The sequence below is a fragment of the Nycticebus coucang genome, chromosome 12, assembly GCF_027406575.1.
Source record: "Nycticebus coucang isolate mNycCou1 chromosome 12, mNycCou1.pri, whole genome shotgun sequence".
Classification (NCBI taxonomy): Eukaryota; Metazoa; Chordata; class Mammalia; order Primates; family Lorisidae; genus Nycticebus; species Nycticebus coucang.
The window spans coordinates 80078017-80098034 of NC_069791.1; the positions used below are offsets into that span (position 1 = coordinate 80078017).

At 44.1% G+C, this 20018-nt stretch overlaps 1 protein-coding gene across 3 annotated transcripts in view; it reads right to left on the minus strand.

Moving 5' to 3' along the window:
• Positions 1-3070: 3070 nt before the first annotated feature.
• Positions 3071-20018, minus strand: part of TMEM248 (transmembrane protein 248) — a 39332-nt gene continuing 22384 nt past the window's right edge. For 2 of the 3 annotated variants that reach the window (XM_053555129.1, XM_053555130.1), the window contains exons 3-7: positions 15463-15748; positions 12494-12644; positions 9987-10170; positions 8149-8292; positions 3071-5804 (exon numbers count right to left, since the gene is read on the minus strand). In XM_053555129.1, coding sequence (XP_053411104.1) covers positions 5784-5804; positions 8149-8292; positions 9987-10170; positions 12494-12644; positions 15463-15748 — 786 coding nt within the window. In that variant the 3' untranslated portion in view covers positions 3071-5783. The remainder of the gene's footprint in view (positions 5805-8148; positions 8293-9986; positions 10171-12493; positions 12645-15462; positions 15749-20018) is intronic. The other variant, XM_053555131.1, reaches the window with a different exon arrangement.

The following is a 20018-nucleotide window of genomic DNA, read 5'->3' on the forward strand; positions in this document are numbered from 1 at the left end:
ATCGTGGAAGCCCAAGAGCTGGAGGTTGCTGTGAGTCCTGTGACGTCATGGCACTCTATTGAGGGCAGTAAAGTGAGACTCTGTCTCTACAAAATATATATATATATCTTTTTTTTTTTTTTTAGATAGTCTCACTTGGTAGAGTGCCCTGGCATAACAGCTCACAGCAACCAGTTCAAACTCTTGGGCTCAAGTGATTCTCTTGCCTCAGCCTCCCAGTGCCTGGGACTACAGGCACCCGCCACAACACCTGGCTATTTTTGTTATTGTTGTCATTGTTGTTTAGCAGACCCTGGCCAGGTTCAAACCCACCAGCCCTGGTGCATGTGGCTGGTGCCCTAACCAATGAGCGACAGGCGCCAAGCCTAAAATAAATTCTTGATAGCTGCAATGTTAGTGTTCAAACTTGTAACTCTCCCAGCTGTAAGGGATCTTTCCTAGACCAGTGTTTTTGAAACTTACAGGCTGCCTTCTATGTGGGACATGCCATCCATTTTGTGGTCATGCCTGGTATTTTTTTTTTTTTTTGAGCCCATGAGGTATTTTAATGAAACAGAAGAGACCCAGAATCGAAAAATACCAGTGCACATCCTACGTAGTGAAGGCAATTTATCATTTCACGAAATCTGTTTCCATTACATACACATGCTTTCCAAGGGTGGTTCTTACACCATTGGGAGTGACATCATGGCACAGGCAGCATCACTGAAAACAGAGGATCAAAGCTTAGAGAATTTTTTGCTTTGTTAGTTCTCTGCTAAAGGATGACCCACTAGCTGCATGCTTGGGACGCCTCCCCTTACCGCTTCCTCATGCTCAACGTTCACTGTGTGCCACACAATGAACTCTGTGCTGAATCCTCATTGCACCATGGTGGCAACTATTATCCGTTCTACAGACAAGGAAGCTAAGGCCCAAGGCTCAAGTGCCACATCCTGGAGGCGTCAGAGCCTAGGCTTAAGCCTGTCAAGCTGTTGCACTGTGCTTCAGTTCTGAGAACTGCCCAGTCTCCACCAGTAAAGAGCAGGGCCCCTGAGCACAGCCTGGATCAATTCCCCCATCCATGTCTTCAAATTGTACCTCTTCCAAGATGCCTTCTGCAACCACCCCAACCGAGGTGTCATGTTGAACATTCTCCACCCCGGGAATCTTTTTTTTTTTTTTTTCAGTGGTAAGATAGGACTTTTATTATAAGTTAGAAAGGAATACAGAAGTAAAAAGCACCAGAGCTTCTGGAAGGGGGAAAGAACCGAAGAACTCTCTTGGAAGTCTCCATGTGGGCTCTTTTATCTAGGGGTCTTAAGTCTAGAGGCACCCCGGGAATCTTTACCTCACCACTACCTGCCGTTAGATGATAAATATATTTAGGTGTTTCTGAGCTATCTTCCCAACTAGAAGGTAAGTGCCAAGAAGGTAAGCCTTTTTGTCTGTGAACTGCTGTATCTCCAGCACCTAGAACATGTCAGTGTTACATCCCATGGCTGGCACAAAGGGGTGAGCAAAGGGGTTTGGAAGAGGCTAAATGTCAAGCAAAACTCAAGGCCTGCTTTCCCCTTGGACAAAGCATAATCTACTGCCATCTATTCTTGCAGGTTTCAAACCACTCTAACTCACCCATCCTCAAAACCTAGCTAATTATAAGGAGTTGGAGGGTCTTCAGAGGTGAAAAGAAGGTGGGCTCTCACGGAGGGGCAGATAGGTTGCTTTGAGACAGCAACCCAAATCACAGTGAATTGGACTGGACTAGCCTTCACAGGCTCCTATGGCCTGAGCATTCATTCCCCTTTTCTTGTAATCCTTGCACGTCTGTGAGCCCACCAGGAAAATGAAATGGTTCTAAAGCAAAATCTCTAACTTGACATGAGAACTTAGTATGTGCTGGATTTTACACAGGCTGTGTAATACAGAAAGGAGATGTGAGCTTATTTTTTGCAGCTTACTCTGTACTCTGATGGGGATATATCACCACACATAAAACACAAGTGTGGGAAGACAGCAGGGAAGAGCACAGGGCAACGCAAGCAAAGCATTCCACCTGTTACAGGCAGAGGCAGGAGGAGGGGATGGAGGTAGAAATAAGAAGCCCACTGAAGTATTACTTCTCTAGCGCTGGCCAGTCCCATGGAGTGCCAGGAGACTGACCTCTTGGCCCTGGCACCTGCTGAGGGAGGGAGGGGACTCAGCACCCTGCCCATTGGAAATGGGAAGGATTTGCATTAGTGAACACACTCTCCCTTTGCTATAAACTGTAGAGGATGCACTGTCCTGGCACAAGCAAAGCAGTGTGCAGAGCTCTGTAACAAGAGAGGCAGAACAGGCTGCCTGCTGCTGCTGGGGGCCTGGCCAGGCGTGCAAGGCAGCGGTATAACCGAGAAGGGTGTCTTTAACTCCTGTGTCTAGTCAATGCTCCTACTGGTCTGTATTTATCACTTACTTCCTTGGAACAGGATTAGGGTCAGGCTCTGTGCACTTGCTGACCTGGTAAATAAGAGGTTTTGTACTCTCAGGGAGAAGACCCATGTGCCTGGTGAGGGCACCTTAACAGGAGACACTCCCCACTCCTCATCCTGATGATAGGTGACACCTTAAAAGAGCAGCTTACGGCGGTGCCTGTGGCTCAAAGGGATAGGGCGCCGGTCCCATATGCTGGAAGTGGCGGGTTCAAACCCAGCCCCGGCCAAAATCTGCAAAAAAAAAAAAAAAAAAAAAGATATGAGGCTTTCTGTGTCCATTAATTCATTTTTGGGCGGCGCCTGTGGCTCAGTTGGTAGGGCGCCGGCCCCAAACCAGGCCCTGGCTGAACTGCAACCAAAAAATAGCTGGGCGTTGTGGCAGGCGCCTGTAGTCCAGCTACTCGGGAGGCTGAGGCAAGAGAATCGCTTAAGCCCAGGAGTTGGAGGTTGCTGTGAGCTGTGTGATGCCATGCCACTCTACTGAGGGCCATAAAGTGAGACTCTGTCTCTACAAAAAGAAAAAAGAACAGCTTACAAAAAAACCCTTCAACTGCTTATTGTGCATGTTATTCCCTTAGAAATGCCCATCAGACTTGAGGAAGATGAGACACGGCAAATAAATTCAGATGTTTTATTCTGTAAAGCACATATGCACATATTTCAAACACAGAAAATTAACCTGGGAGTGAATGCCGTAACAGATCAGCTACTGACCATCATGCAGCAAGAGAAGTGAAATGGATCCACTAGCCCTCGTAACCCCACAGTGCCTGCAGGAGGGTTGAAAAACCAGGAAGCTGAATCCCTACACACTGCCAAAGAAAATGCGACAGAAATGGCAGATTCCTAATGATGAGAAAAACTTACAAATAGAATCAAAACTGATTCAAGTCATACAGCGAAAGGACAAAAAGAAAAAGGAAAGAGATCAATATGATCTGAAACAACCATTTTAATAGTAAGTTGCTGACCTTTTGTTGGACCTCTAGTCCAAGGTGCCTGAGGACAAGCCAGTGCTCCTGTGCAGGGTCACTCCAGATGGCAAATGGGCCCATCTGTAATACTCTTTTAGTCCTGAGGTCCACCAGCAAGCTACAGCTGAGGATCAGACCTGGTCTCTATGTGCCCAAGGTCCCCTGGACTTCCTGAGATTCAGTGGAAGTCTCTCCAGGTACTAGGCCTCTGTATCCACAACCCAGGACCACCTCTCTTCCCCAGCCTGCCTTTAAACACCCGATTGACTCGTGTTTCTAAAAGATCTGAGAATTACCTGCTAGTGTGAATGCAGGTGATTGTAAAGTGTGTGTTGTGCGTCCTGGCCTCGGGACAAATCATGTTGTCCAGGCGTTTTTGGCACTTCCTTTCCTCATGCCTAACAGTGTCCTCCTTCCCCTGGCTACAGATTCCAACTATTCCCTATAATTAAAACTAGGGTAATTAATATTTAGCAACAGGTTGGATTGAACAAACCAGTGAAACTTTCTTCACTTGTCTTTTTTCATTTTATATTACTCTGTCAGTTATAAATCTATTCCTATAACTCCACTTGAGATTTAATTCAGTAGCAGCTTACTCTAAAATCTGGTGGTCCTAAGGATACTGAAGTTTCTAAAGGCCAAGCCAAATGGCTCTTTCTCAATCTTGTCTCATAAGGGTCTCATCTCTAAAGAGAAAACTAAATTAACAAGTTAGCCATGCATCAAGTAAGCAAATTGTATCATATAAAAAAAAAAAAAAGACTAGATAGTTAGGTATGATTACTGTGCTTGAAATATACTAAAAGAAAAAAAAAGAATATAAACATATAAAGTTACTATAATGATTATTTTAACAATTTTCAGTAAAAGCCCACAATTATTTTCCATTCAAGCACACCTGGGATAAAAAGTTCTAGGCCAATGTATTTCAGATCGCAAGAACTAATTCTAATTTAGAACAGACTACAGACCTAGAGTTAAGAAAAAGAAGTGCTGACAGGCATGTTCAAGGTTTTAATTCCCCTTCTGCTATAACACTGCCTGGAAAAAGTCATTAGTGACAATAGGTTAGTAAGGCAAGAAGTTATTAAGAAAAATAGTAAGAATATGAGTAACAAGAAAAAATTGGGGAAAATAATGTGCAATTTCTTTAAAATGAAGGATTATAAGAAAGAAGGGAAAGAAGAAAGAAGGGATCATCTAGAAGAACTAGATGATTTAACGATGCTTATCGTTTTCCCTGATAAAAAGCCAATCAGAATTGCATTCCTTCAAACTTCAGAGGCATCATTTCCATAATGGTACGTTATCTACTGCCATTTTCCTTCTGAAGATATGTTAGTTGCATAAAGACAAATCCAAAAAGAAAAAAGGGGGAAATATACTCTCTTTTTAAAAAAAACAAGAAACCCTTCATGACTATTAGACCAAAATCATCATTCTTTCCTTCTATACCGTCATCTGTATTCCAGAAATTAGAACAGCTAATTGTTGCTCTAATTGAGAGCCATTTACTTAATTTTTAAGCCCTTTTGAGTGAAGAAGCTGCTTTAACTTTTATGAGAGAAGCAAGGGGCAAAAGAGGACAAAGACAGAACATTCTGTGCCAACTCAAACAAGACCAGGTTCCTCACATCCATGTGGAAAATGAAACTTAGATCTTTATCATGTAGGTGACTTTTAAATATTTTACTTTTTACTCAGGATAAAAGCACAAGTCTGTCCTAACTAGAGTAGTATTAAAATGTGACTATTTCATTTTTTCTTCAAAAAAAAAAAAAAAAAAAAAACTTAGCTAGGTATGTTTCCTTGCAAGCAAAATGGAGAAAAGGGTATTATTGTTGTTACTATGATTATTAAGCCACAGACACATAAAATCCATGGAATGGACTGGTGGCTTTGAAAATGCAGTATCATATCAAAGGTGCAGACTGTGTCAAACACTCTGTACATAGAGGGCTGAAACAAGAACCAAACCAAACCTCAACCCCACCAGCAATGAAACGCGCCTGTGGCCTGGGTAAAAACATCATGACCTGCTTCAAGGCAGCAAGATCCATGAATTCTCTCTAGCACTATACAAAAGTATCCCTCCAGGTCCACAAGTCCACAAGTGAGGCTGAAGGGTTCTGGCTACAACCGGTGCAAAGCACGTGCATCATTGGACCAATTTCTGAATAGATTTTTATAAATATGTACAAATCAGTTACAGGCACTTGAAATGTCTTTGGCTGGAATAACCCAACATTGCAAGATAATGTATTCACAGAGTGTCCAGACCCAGGCTGAGTTCAGCAGGCAATGATTGATTATGGTTCTCTTAGTCTCTCTCAGAAAACAAGGAACTGTGGGATTAGGCTTCAGCCAAAGCCACCTAGAAAAGAGAAAGACAAGTGATCCAGTCAAACAGGGAAGCCCAGGTAACTCGGCCCCAATGATACCTGTGACAGGTTCTGGCCCCTCAGCAAAGACTAAGGAGCCATATTGACTGACTGCCTGCATCTATTAGGCAAGAGAGTTATTAAATTTCTGTGAAAAACATCTCACATGAGAAGAAATGAATAGAAACCCAGAAGTCTTCCACAAGATGCAGCTAATCTGTACAACCACTGTCCTGAGATACAGAGTTAACTGTTTTTAAACCCCAGTGACTCACATCTGTAATCCCAGAACCCTGAGAGGCCAATGTAGGAGGATCGCTTGAAGCCAGGAGTTTGAGACCAGCCTGGGCAACACAGCATAACCCATCTCTACAAAAAATTTTTAAAAATTAGCGGGGTGGGGGCGACGCCTGTGGCTCAGTCGGTAGGCGCCGGCCCCATATACCGAGGGTGGAGGGTTCAAACCTGGCCCCGGCCAAACTGCAACCAAAAAATAGCCGGGAGTTGTGGCGGGCGCCTGTAGTCCCAGCTACTTGGGAGGCTGAGGCAAGAGAATCGCTTAAGCCCAGGAGCTGGAGGTTGCTGTGAGCTGTGTGAGGCCATGGCACTCTACCGAGGGCTATAAAGTGAGACTCTGTCTCTACAAAAAAAAATAAAAATAAGGGCGGCGCCTGTGGCTCAGTGAGTAGGGCGCCGGCCCCATATGCCGAGGGTGGCGGGTTCAAACCCAGCCCCGGCCAAACTGCAACAAAAAATAGCCGGGCGTTGTGGCGGGCGCCTGTAGTCCCAGCTGCTTGGGAGGCTGAGGCAAGAGAATCGCGTAAGCCCAAGAGTTAGAGGTTGCTGTGAGCCGTGTGACGCCACGGCACTTTACCTGAGGGCAGTACAGTGAGACTCTGTCTCTACAAAAAAATAAAAATAAAAATAAATAAAAAATCAGCTGGGTGGGCTCAGCGTCTGTAGCACAGTGGTTACAGTACCAGCCACATACACCAAGGGTGTTGGGTTCGAACATGGCCTGGGCCAGCTAAACCACAGCGACAAGTGCAACAAAAAATAGCCGGGCTTTGTGGCAGGCGCCTGTATCCCCAGCTACTTGGGAAGCTGAGGCAAGAGAAACTCTTAAGCCCAAGAGTTTGAAGTAGCTGTGAGCTATGACACCATGCAGCACTCTACCAAGGGCGACACAGGGAAGTTCTGTCTCAAAAAAAAAAAAAAAAAAAAAAAAAGAAAAAATTAGCTGGGTGTGGTGGCACACATCTATAGTTCAAGGCTGCAGTGAGCTATGATTACACCACTATACACTCCAGCCAGGGTGACAGAGCAAGACCTTCTCTCAAAAATAAAATAAGTAGTAGGTTCGGCACCTATAGCTCAGCAGCTAGGGCACCAGCCACATACACTGGAGCTGGCGGGTTCGAACCCAGCCCAGGCCTGCCAAACGACGACAACTACTACCAAAAAATAGCTGGGCGTTGTGGCAGGTGCCTATAGTCCCAGCTACTTGGGAGGCTGAGGCAAGAGAATCGCTTGAGCCCAAGAGTTTGAGGTTGCTGTGAGCTGTGACGCCACAGCACTCTACTGAGACTCTGTCTCAAAAATAAAATAAATAAATAAATAAATAAGCCCTGACAAGCATTCTGTTGGAAGTCTCATGCTGGTGGAAAGAGAGAAGAAGTGGCCTATCCAGGGTCAGTTAGTGCTCCTGTAGGAATTTGAGAACAAGTGCACTGTCAGTCCCTTTCAACAGCTAACAGGATTGGGTATATGACTGAAAATCCAACATTTAGGCAGAGGGTAAAGAGTACTTCTAATGAAAAGACGGAATTAGTCTTTTTTTTTTTTTTTTTTTTTTTGTGGTTTTTGGCCGGGGCTGGGTTTGAACCCACCACCTCCGGCATATGGGACCAGCGCCCTACTCCCTGAGCCACAGGTGCTGCCCGGAATTAGTCTTCTATATCTGCAGGTTCCACATCCATGGAATTCAACCAGTTGTGGATTAGAAATACTCAAAAGAAAAAAGATAATAAAAAATACGATTAAAAAATACAGCATGACAAATATTTACATTGTATTGTAGATAATCTAGAAATGATTTAAAGTATACAAGAGGATGTGCATAAGTTACATGTAAGTATTATGCCATTTTATATTAGGGATTTGAGCACATTCATGAATTTTGGTATCTGAGGGGATCTCAAAACCAATCTCCTGCCCCACTACAATGTCTCTGGAGGAAGGGGGCCATCTGCAATGAATGGAATAAGGACTAACTAGGCTTTTCTGTATACAGAGATCTCTAGCAAAATGCTAGGCTAGACCCCATCCACTGCTCACCTTCTCAGGACAAAATTCAGGATTGCTCTGACGCAATTTGCTGGGTCTGCCTTTGATAACAGCATAGCAAAACATGGTTATCACCATCACGAAGAGGAAGTAACTGGTGTGCATGAGATGCAAATTTATTAATGAACGGTCATCCTAAACAAAGAGAAAAAAACCAGAAACAATATCTGCACTGAGTTAGAGAAAGATTTTAATGCTTCGTTTTGGAGACAGTATCCACAACCCTTAGACTTCCTTCAACCTTCAGTCTTAAACTGAAAGAGGTGGTTTCTCCTCTTGTCTCCTAAACTACCAAAGCTGGGTCGCATCAAGTGGAGACACGGTGTTCCTGAGCTATCTGTCTCTGTGGGAACCACCCACCCCTTCCTAAAGCTGTCTGCTGTCCTTTGCCCTGGCTTCTGCACTCCCACACTGTCCAAACCTGCCACCCCCACTCTTCTTCAGACATGTCCTCAGATTACCCTCAGGTTCCATGGCTGACAGCCTGGCCTGCACTTCTAACTCCTGGTACACCCCAACCAGGAAGGCCTCAGCACACCACTGCCCCAGCAGCACGTCCCTCCTTCTGCTCTTCCCCACTTCTCTCGTTTTCAGTCCCTGGCTCAAAATGCTGTAGTCATCTCCGTTCACTCGTCCCTGACCTCCCACATGCAATCAATCCCCAGGCCCTGCCAGTTTTTAGAGAACCCAGAAATGCTTCCATTCCTGTTCCTTCTCACATCTCCACGCCTCACAGCATCCATGTTGGGCCCCATCCCATTTACACATCAAGGGGCAGCCCAGTCTTCCCAACACATTGTCTTACCAACTGTCTATAGCCCCAACACAGTAGTGACCGCCCTGCCTAAGCAGAAAAGCCAAATGCCTTGGCTGGCATGAAGGGTCTCTGGGACCTGGCTTTTGCCCACCACCCAGCCTGATCCCCACAGCTCACTTCTGTGGGCCTCTGGCCTACTAACTACCTCAACTTGATAAATGAACTATGGAAAAGGGAAGTGGACAAGGCAAAAAAGAAGAGAAATCCACCTAACACTGACAGGAAGAAACACAGAGGCATTTTACAAACTACTATGGCAGTCTGTTAAAATGGGCTCAAACTCAGCGGCAGGCTAAGGGAGACTATCACCTGCTAGGTTAGATGAAGGTTTTCTCCTTTCCTCTGTGTTAAGGTAAATCCTAGTCAGGCCTCAATATCTAGCCATGGACTCACCTCCTCCTACTACTACTTCTTTTTTTTCTTTCTTCTCCACTACTTACTTCTAGCATTCAGAATACCACACAGCACTATCTACTGTTCATACTGACACTAACCAAATTTTCTTCTATGGTTGCATGCATAAGTCTAAAACTGTACAAGTATCTCTTATACCCCATGGGTTACGCAAACAGCAGTTGCCCAATAAGTAATTGCTGCTGCTGAACCAAACAGAAGATGAAAAAAAGAACATTTTTCTTAACCAAAAGAGTCCCATGTTTTTCCAAGCCTCTACAATTCTCCCCTGGTCTCTCTGGAATCTAGAGTGTCAGGGTCTACCAGGTGTGGCCAACATGCAGGCCACATGGGATCATGGAGGACTATTTTGTTTATCTGTGGTGCCAGATATCATGAAAATTATGCATGGACCTATTTTTTGCTCATCAGCTTTTGCCAGTGTTTGTGTACTTAATATGTGACCCAGGACAACTCTTTTTCCAATATGCAGAGACGCCAAAAGGTTGGACACCCCAGAAGCTAACCCAAGGGAGTAAACAAGACCTATGCTAACAGTTCTCACACACATATGCACGTGCACACACACACACACGTGTAAACAATTTTTCTCACTTACATCTGGAACAATAACTGTAAGTTTGGGATTTAAAGCATGATAGACTTTCCCAATGGCCCCCTTGTAACACCAGAAAGGATTGTAATCTTGAGCATATTTTGTGTTGGCATCTCTGGCAGTTGTGAAGATCTTGTACCAGAGTGTGGCATTGCTGTATGTGTCAGGAGCACAGTGTGGTGGCTGTCTGCAAAACAGAGGGAAAGAAACGTGCTCAGTGACCAGAGACATTTTCTTTCTTTTTTTTTTTTTCAAAGACAGAATTTCGTTTTGTCGCCCTTGGTAGAGTGCTGTGGTGTCACAACTTAGAGCAATCTCAAACTCTTGGGCTCAAGCAATTCTCTTGAATCCTCAGCCTCCCAAGTAGCGGGGACTATAGGCACCTGCCACAACACCCAGCTGTTTTTCTTTTTTTTTTTTTTTTTTTGTTTTGGATTTTTGGCCGGGGCTAGGTTTGAACCCGCCACCTCTGGCATATGGGACCGGTGCCCTACTCCTTGAGCCACAGGTGCCACCCCACCCAGCTGTTTTTCAAGACAAGGTCTCGCTCTGCCTCAGGCTGGTCTCAAATCTGTGAGCTCAGGGCAATCCACCTGCCTCGGCCTCCGAGAGTGCTAGGATTACAGGCGTGAGCCACTATGCCTGGCCCAGAGACATTTTCTTTTGCCAGCACTACAGCACTTGGCACAACACCAAACATAGCAACACGTGTGGAAAGTGAAATAACAGGAGATATACATGTCTCTGATGATGTTTAAAAAAAATAAATAAAGCCATAACAGTAAAAGAAATAGGGATCTGACATTTAAAAATTTGGGTGTTGGATTTTTGCCTTAGGAATTCAACCCACATTCTCTCACATATGACATGGCCAAAAGGTCCCTAACTCCTTTTAAGCCTATGTTCTCAAATTATCTAAATTTTTAGTTATAAATGGAAGCTTCATATACAAATTTCTGCATGGGTTTTTTTTTTTTTTTTGAGATAGTCTCACTATGTTGCCCTCAGTGGAGTGCCGTAGCATCACAGCTCACAGCAACCTCAGACCTCCGACTCTTGGGCTTAAGTGATTCTCTTGCCTCAGCCTCCCAAGTAGCTGGGACTATAGGCACCTGCCACAACGCCCAGCTATTTTTGTGTTGCAGTTGTTTAGCTGGCCCAGGCCAGGTTTAAACCCACCACCCTCAGTGTACGTGCTGGCACTGTAACCACTGTGCTATGGGCGCCGAGCCGTCTGCATCAGGTATTATAACACCAAATCATGTTTAACTTAACTGTTCTTGTCCTACAAACCTCCAAAGGTGTAAAAACAGATAAATCCCAGGATAATTCTCATAAAAAAAAGGATTCACCACAGAATTCTTTTAAATAGGATGCATCTTTTTTTTTTTTTTTTTGAGACTTTGTTGCCCTCGGTAGAGTACTGTGGTGTCATAACTCACAGCAACTTCCAACTCTTGAGCTCAAGCAATCCTTTGCCTCAGTTTTTCTGTTTTTAGGAAAGGCGGGGTTTCACTCTTGCTCAGGCTAGTCTTGAACTCGTGAGCTCAAGCAATCCACCTACCTCGCCTCCCAGAGTGCTAGGATTACAGGCATGAGCCACTGTGCCCAGCCTAGGATATATCTTATGTATTTCACAGATTTATCCTCTTTTACACAGAAAATCACTGTCTCTTTTACAGAGAAAGGAGAGGCAAACAAAACACAAACAAAAAACCCGAAAGGCAAAGCAGTAACACTGACTGCCACTAAAAAAACTGAAGCAAACATTGCAGAAACAATTGTTTACTGCAAAATAGGTTCAATTTATACTCCTGATTCTAAAACAAACTCTTTCTGGATAATGGAGATGAACAAACCCTTTATCTTTGAGAAGCTTGACTATGAGTCACTCCGGTTGTAAGGTCAGCTTCTAACCTTGCTGCGCCCAGTTGCTCCTGTTCTACTTCTGTAGGAAAAGGCAGCCCAAGAATATCCAATGGCAAGCAGATGCTTTGATCGCCTTGTTGAAGCACTAACTTTCTTTCTTTTTTTTGTGTGTGTGTTTTTTTTGGCCGGGGCTGGGTTTGAACCCACCACCTCCGGCATATGGGACTGGGGCCCTACTCCTTGAGCCACAGGCGCCGCCCAACCACTAACTTTCTGACATTTATATGCAGAAGTTATACCTTTAGAATTGCAAATTAAACAATCCTTTACAGCTATGGGCTGCAGACTGGAAAAAATTGTCTTCTATGAAACGGTATCCTTCTATCACTTGTATCACTGCCTGAGCTCCTATCAGAACTCCCCCTACAACCACCCCCACCATGAAAAAATTGTCTTCTGTGAAACCATTCCCTGCTGCCAAAAAGGTTGGGGACTGCGGCTTTAAAGAGGTCTGAGTAGTGATAATTCTACAAAGAAATGCAATGTGAGCCATCCTGACAATTTCCTGCTGACATAGCCCAGTCAGCCTGATGGCAAATGCAGCTTATCACACACATCTACTGGATGCTGTTAACACTTACACGGTGACAGGGAATACACCAAGGGTCGCTGTGAGGGTCATACAGGTTGTGAACACCACCTGCTCACAGTGACCATGAAGTGCACAGTCATCTGAGCTCCAAGCCGTAGGCAGGGTAAAGGTAATATTTATCTCTTCATGGGCTTCTCTGCCTATGAAAAAGAAATCATTTTTTGGTAAATAAAGGCAAGTGCATATATTTATTAGTCTCTGGCATTTGAATAAATTCTGAAATCAAACCCACCCAGGAATCACCTACTACCTCAGATAGTGGGACTTCAGGAAGAACAGCCCTCATGTGGACAGTGAAGCCTGCCCAACTAGTAGAGCCACAAACTGGCAGAGAGGGGCCACTCAGCCAGGCCTGGAGACTCTAAAGAAGAGCCTCCCGCAGTGCCTGGGCTGAAAAGATGGGCTGTGGGAATTGTCATCACTGTTTCAGCATTTGTATAGCACTCTTACCATTTCCAAACATCTTTCTTTTTTTTGAGCACAGCTCACAGCAACCTCCAACTCCTGGGCTCAAGTGATTCTCCTGTCTTCGCCTCCCAAGTAGTTGGGATTACAGGCGTCTGCCACAAAGCCCGGCTATTGTTTGGTTACAGCCATCATTTTTTTTTTTTTTTTGTAGAGACAGAGTCTCACTGTACCGCCCTCGGGTAGAGTGCCGTGGCCTCACACAGCTCACAGCAACCTCTAACTCTTGGGCTTATGCGATTCTCTTGCCTCAGCCTCCCGAGCAGCTGGGACTACAGGCGCCCGCCACAACGCCCGGCTATTTTGTTGCTGCAGTTTGGCCGGGGCTGGGTTTGAACCCACCACCCTCAGCATATGGGGCCGGCGCCCTACTCACTGAGCCACAGGCGCCGCCCTACAGCCATCATTGTTGTTTGGCGGGCCCGGGCTGGATTCGAACCCACCAGCTCAGGTGTATGTGGTTGGTACCTTAGCCGTTTGAGCCACAGGCGCCGAGCCCCAAACATCTTTCATATGCATTACTTCACTTAAAATTTGCCACCATGCCATGAACATGACCAAAGATGTGCTGCTGCTGTTCCCTTTTAAATATGAACAAACTAAGAATCAGACAGTCTAACAGACTTCCGATGGCACTGGTCAGGTGATGAAGCTTAAATTAAAGCCAAGGTGGTCCAATGCCACAACAGAAGAAAAAGGTCCACTTGCTGCATGGAAAACCCAGAAGTCAACCATACCTTGACTACCAAGGGAGTATTGTCACCTCTAATAGCCAATATGTGTAGTAGGCTAGCAAGCATTCACAAATTCTTTCAAGGATATATATACTGTATGTATGTTTTTATTTTACAGTAAGACCTCTGCAAGTTGACCACCCAAAGGACTGTAACAAACTAGTCAACATCGGCGGTGCCTGTGGCTCAGAGAGTGGGGTGGCGGGTTCAAACCCAGCCCCGGCCAAACTGCAACAAAAAATAGCCGGGCGTTGTGGCGGGCGCCTGTAGTCCCAGCTGCTTGGGAGGCTGAGGCAAGAGAATCGCGTAAGCCCAAGAGTTAGAGGTTGCTGTGAGCCGTGTGACGCTACGGCACTCTACCCGAGGGTGGTACAGTGAGACTCTGTCTCTACAAAAAAAAAAAAAAACTAGTCAACATACAGAGGTGGTCAACATAAGAAACTAGGCCAACTGTACCAATATGTACATGTGGTGCGTGTCCAGTCTATGAAAATTAAGACAACTTGGTTAGGTGGTCAACTACTGAGGTTCTACTATATTTATTTACATATTTATATTTATTTATGTATATATGAATGAATGTATAAACAATAAGAGTCTCACACTACTATCAGGCCAGAGTGTAGTGGCATCATTATCATAGTTCACTGTGACCTCAAACTCCTGGGCTCAATCAATCCTCCTGCCTCAGCCTGGGCAGCTGGGACTACAGGTGTATACTCCCAACTGGCTAAGTTTTCTATTTTTCTGTAGTGGCAGGATCTTACTATGTTGCTCAGGCTAGTCCCAAACTCCTGGCCTCAAGCAATCGGGAACCTTGGCCTCCCCGAGTGCCAGGGTTACAGAAATGATCCATTGTGCCAGCCATCCTTTAAGAACTTTAATAAAAGGTTTTTGGTAACCAAAGAACCAAAGGTTATTCTTCCAAGGCCCAGGCCTCCCATATGTTCTTAGTTATTCCAATTTTCACCGTTTTCTTTCTATTTATTTATTTATTTATTTTTGAGACAGAGTCTCAAGCTATCGCCCTGGGTTGAGTGCCATGGCATCATAGCTCACAGAAACCTCCAACTCTCGGGCTCAAGTGATCCTTCTACCTCAGATTTTCTATTTTTAGTAGAGACAGGGTCTCACTTTTGCTCAGGCTGGTGTTGAACTCATGAGCTTAAGCAATCTACCTGCCTCAGCCTCCAAGAATGGTAGGATTACAGGCGTGAGCCACTGCACCCAGCCTTTCACTGCTTTCTTATCCTTCTCCTAACTTGCATTCCACCACTGTATTTATTATTGTTGTTTTGTTTTTTGAGATAGAGTTGGTCTCACTGTGTCGCCCATGCTAGAATGCAGTGGCATGATTGTATCTCACAGCAGCCTTGAACTCCTGGGCTCAAGCAAAGCAATACTCCTGCTTTAGCCTCTGAAGTAGCTGGGACCACAGGTGCACAGTCTAAGTCTGAGTACAAATTTAGTGTTTGTAAATATTAAGGCTAGAAATAGGCTTTACAGTTTTTTCAGTTTCTTGTACTTATTTTACTGAAAGGTTTTATTGACTACTGAAAGCCAAGCACTTTACCAAGGGAAGATGTCATAGAAATGGTTCCTTTTTGATTTTGTGTGATTGAAACTCAACAAAAGACACATGTACAAAAATAAAATATAGCATGATGAGTAAAAAATTTATACACAGTTAATCCTCTGTCTGCCTTGTAATAGTTGTTGCCTGAGAAGTCTGAAAAGATCATGGTTAACACTTGCATACCTGAGAGTCCAATCTGATGCCCTAAAATGGTTGAGTACAGATGAGTGACATTGCGAGAGTACCCTCCAAAGGGTTTGAGTGGATCCAAGGTTAGGGTGATTGCAACTGAGATATTAACTGGGCCTGAATCCTCCAGGGTCTGGGGGGACTGTGTGGATGCTCTGGCCTGCCCGCTGGTCATTGTGCTTTCTGGAGTTGTAGTGTCGTTCATGAGATGCTTTAACGTTTCATTCTCTGATACGCAGAAGTCCAAATCATTAAACCGTAGCAGAAAAGTATTCCAATCCTTCAGTAAAGTGAAATAAAAAGAAATAAGTGCGAGCAGTCCCAAAGTCTCCCGCAGCAGGAGTACAGTGATGACTCTCAGTGTAACATCACATCACAACAGCAAACTACAATTCAGAGCCAGTCATTTAAAATAATGACAACACAGCCACCACCTGCTTGTGTTGGCAGAACAATGTGCTTTCCTAATCATTTTCATAATCTAAAATATGAACTCTTTGTTGGCATGAAGTATTACATAAACTGTGAGATTAAACCAAGTTATTCAAGAAAATGTTTCTTAAAAAAATCAACATATAAATAAAAAAAAGGAATAAAGCCCTTCCTCTTATAAAAAAAATAAAATCAACATATTACACTTACAGAAAATGACCTAGCCTCAGAATCAGACTTGGAAAGAAAGCTTGAACAAAAATGTAAGACTTTAAAATAGAAGCATTAATCCAAACTCATTTAGTTATGATGATTTTTTAAATGAGGCTATCTTAAAATAATCCTCAAAACATCAATTCCATACACGTCGCTCTTTCTCTCTAGAACACACAATAGTTATAAATATCAATACTCATTTGGTACTTTTTGTCCCTTGTCATGGACTTTTGATGCCACTTTAGAGCAGGAACAATTTCAAAAGGAAGGGCAACCAGGTATTTTCAGCTTTCTCTTAATATCTATATTAATGATTTAAATCATAAGTGAATTTCAAAACGGACCTAACCTAGTCTGTTACATTTAACTTCTTTCTCCCAAGCAAGATTAGTTTAGAAAAAGTTGCCAACCAAGATACACTTCCAATTACTCTATGCTGATTAAAAATGCCATTTAAGCAATCCCCAAGCAGCCAAGTGAGTCTACCTTTGTAACATTAGTATTAATTGTATTTGACATTTAATAAGACTGCAACTGGACCTATCAAATTACATTTTTCTAACACTTAACAAACTTTGCAGATCACTCCAGCACATTATATTCCAGACATAAAGACACTGAGGTTCAAAGCAAATTAGAGACTCTCCAATTCTTGCTGAAGGTAGAATCGGCATTAAGCTCTGATTTACAGCCTAAAACTTTTCGCATTCACCACTGCCTTCTGTACAACTTAGGATCCTCATGTGAAAGTAAAATCACTAAACCAATCATAATCAAAGTTCTGCGCCATCTCAGCATTGCATTCATGCGTGTCCATGCTGAACAGCTAGTGAAAGCCAAAGCCCTTGATTAGTAAGGGCGAGTTATCCAGGCTACATCTTTCTATTATTAAGTTACTTTCTTTCTTTTTTTTTTTTTTTTTATTTTGTAGAGACAGAGTCTCACTTTATGGCCCTCAGTAGAGTGCCGTGGCCTCACACAGCTCACAGCAACCTCCAACTTCTGGGCTTAAGCGATTCTCTTGCCTCAGCCTCCCGAGCAGCTGGACTACAGGCGCCCGCCACAACGCCTGGCTATTTTTTGGTTGCAGTTTGGCCGGGGCCGGGTTTGAACCCGTCACCCTTGGTATGTGGGGCCGGCGCCCTACCGACTGAGCCACAGGCACCGCCCTTAAGTTACTTTCTTTAACTATTTTTACAGCCTGTGAGTATCAGATATATAACACAGGCCAGGAAAACAAAATATAGCTTTAAGTACTACCTTTTTTTTTTTTTTTTTTTGAGACAGAGTCTCATTATGTCGCCCTCGGTAGAATGCCGTAGTGTCACAGCTCACAACAACCTCCAACTCTTGGACTTAAGTGATTCTCTTGCCTCAGTCTCCCAGGTAGCTGGGACTACAGGCGCCCTCCACAATGCCCACTCAGCTATTATTTTGTTGCAGTTGTCATTGTTGTTTAGCAGGCCCAGGCCGGGTTTGAACCTTTATATACTACTTTTAAAGTTAAAAAACCTACCAATTAAACTAACATAAATACAAGGTCTGACAATTAACTTTGCAAATTTGCCACTGTCCCCTTACATTGGCAGCTGTACAAACAACTTGGTAAGGGTTCATAACCTCAGTATATCAGTGTCTCAGAGCTTTGTTCAAGTTGATGTGTGGTGGTGTCTTACTGAGTGGCCTTGACTATTGTTGCTTTGTGTTTTGTCTGCCATCGTGAGAATGTGGAGCTTGATTTAAAGTAAAGAACAAACATTAAATTTCTGGTTAAACTTGGCAAGAGTAGAAGTAAATTCAGGGACATGTTAGTCCAAGTTTATGCCGATAATGCCATGAAGAAAACAGCAGTGTACAAATAAATTGTTTTTCATTTTTTTTTTTTTTTTGAGACAGAGTCTCACTTCATCACTCTCCATAGAGTACAGTGACGTCATAGCTCACAGCAACTTCCAACTCTTGGGCTAAAGTGATTCTCTTGCCTCAGCCTCATGAGTAGCTGGGACTATAGGCGCCCACTACAACACCCAGCTATTTTTAGAGACGGGGTCTCACTCTTGTTCAGGCTGGTCTCAAACCAGTGAGCTCAGGGCAATCTGCCCACCTTGGCCTTCCAGAGTACTAGGATGACCAGTGTGAGCAACCATGCCCAGCCTTAGATTAAGTGTTTTTTTCTGAGGGGAGAGAAAGAGTCACTGATGAAAAGAGGTGAGGACTGACAATAAAGAGCAGAACTGACAAAAATATTGCAAAAATTCGTTGAATTGTGCATCAAATTCATTAGCTGACGGTGAGAAGCATAGCAGACCAAGTAAACATCAATAGAAAAATAGGAGAATCTGTTTTTTTGTTTTTGTTGTTTTTTGTTTTGGAGACAGAGTCTCAACCTGTCATCCTAGGTAGAGTACCGTTGCATCATAGCTCACAGCAACTTCCAACTCTTGGGCTCAGGCAAGCCTCTTGCCTCAGTTTTTCTATTTTTTTGGTAGAGACAGGGTCTCGCTTTTGATCAGTCTGGTCTCTAACTTGTGAGCTCAAGCAATCCACCCGCCTCAGCCTCCCAGAGTGGAAACAGGAAAATCTTAACTGAAAATCTTAGCATGAGAGAGATGTGTGTAAAAATGGTCCCAAAGGAGCTCACGGATGAACAAAAACAAAGGAGAGTCAAAGTTTGTCAAGACCTCTTGGAGCAGGATGACAATGTTTTAGGCCATGTTATCACTGGTGATAAAACATGGGTGTAGCTATGACCTGAAACAAAGCATCAAAGTGCACAATGGAAGTCAGTCAATTGCAGACAAATTCTGTCAGTCCAAATCAAGAGTCCAAACAATATTGCTAACCTTTTTTTTTTGAGACAGAACCTCAAGCTGTCGCCCTGGGTAGAGTGCTGTGACATCACAGCTCACAGCAACATCCAACTCCTGGGCTCAAGTGATTCTCCTACCTCCACTTCCCAAGTAGCTGGGACTACAGGTGCCCACCACAACGCCTGGCTATTTTTTGGTTGCAGCCGTCATTGTTGTTTGGCGGGCCCAGGCTGGATTTGAACCCGCCACCTCCGGTGTACGTGGCTGGCGCCTTAGCTGCTTGAGCCACAAGCACCAAGCCAAAGTATGATTATAGAATTTTATTTTTGTTGTTGTTGTTGTAGTTTTGCTGGGGCTGGGTTTGAACCTGCCACCCTCAGTATATTGGGCCAGTGCCCTACCCACTGAGCCACAGGTGGCTCAGAAGGATTATTTAATATCAGAAGGATTATTCATTATGAATTTGTACTGACTGGACAGTTAACCAAGTTTGCTATTTGGAAGTGCTGAAAAGACTGCATGAAAAGTCAGATAAGGGTGGCGCCTGTGGCTCAGTGAGTAGGGCGCCAGCCCCATATGCCGAGGGTGGCGGGTTCAAACCCAGCCCTGGCCAAACTGCAACAAAAAAATAGCTGGGCACTGTGGCAGGCGCCTGTAGTCCCAGCTGCTCGGGAGGCTGAGGCAAGAGAATCGCTGAAGCCCAAGAGTTGGAGGTTGCTGTGAGCCGTGTGACACCACAGCACTCTACCGAGGGCCATAAAGTGAGACTCTGTCTCTACAAAAAACAAAACAAAACAAATAAAAAAAAAAAAAGTCAGATAAAAACAACCTGAACTTTTTGCCAATAACTCATGGCTGAGTTATTGCATCATGGACAATGCAACCAGCTCACATGGCACTGTGAGGGAGGTTTTAGCCAGTAAACAAATAACTGTGTTAGAGCACCCCTGTACTTACCTGATCTGGCCCCCTTACTTTTTTCTTTACCCAAAGATAAAGGAAATCTTTTGGTTGCAGTTTGGCCGGGGCCGGGTTTGAACCCACCACCCTCGGTATATGGGGCCGGCACCTTACCGACTGAGCCACAGGCGC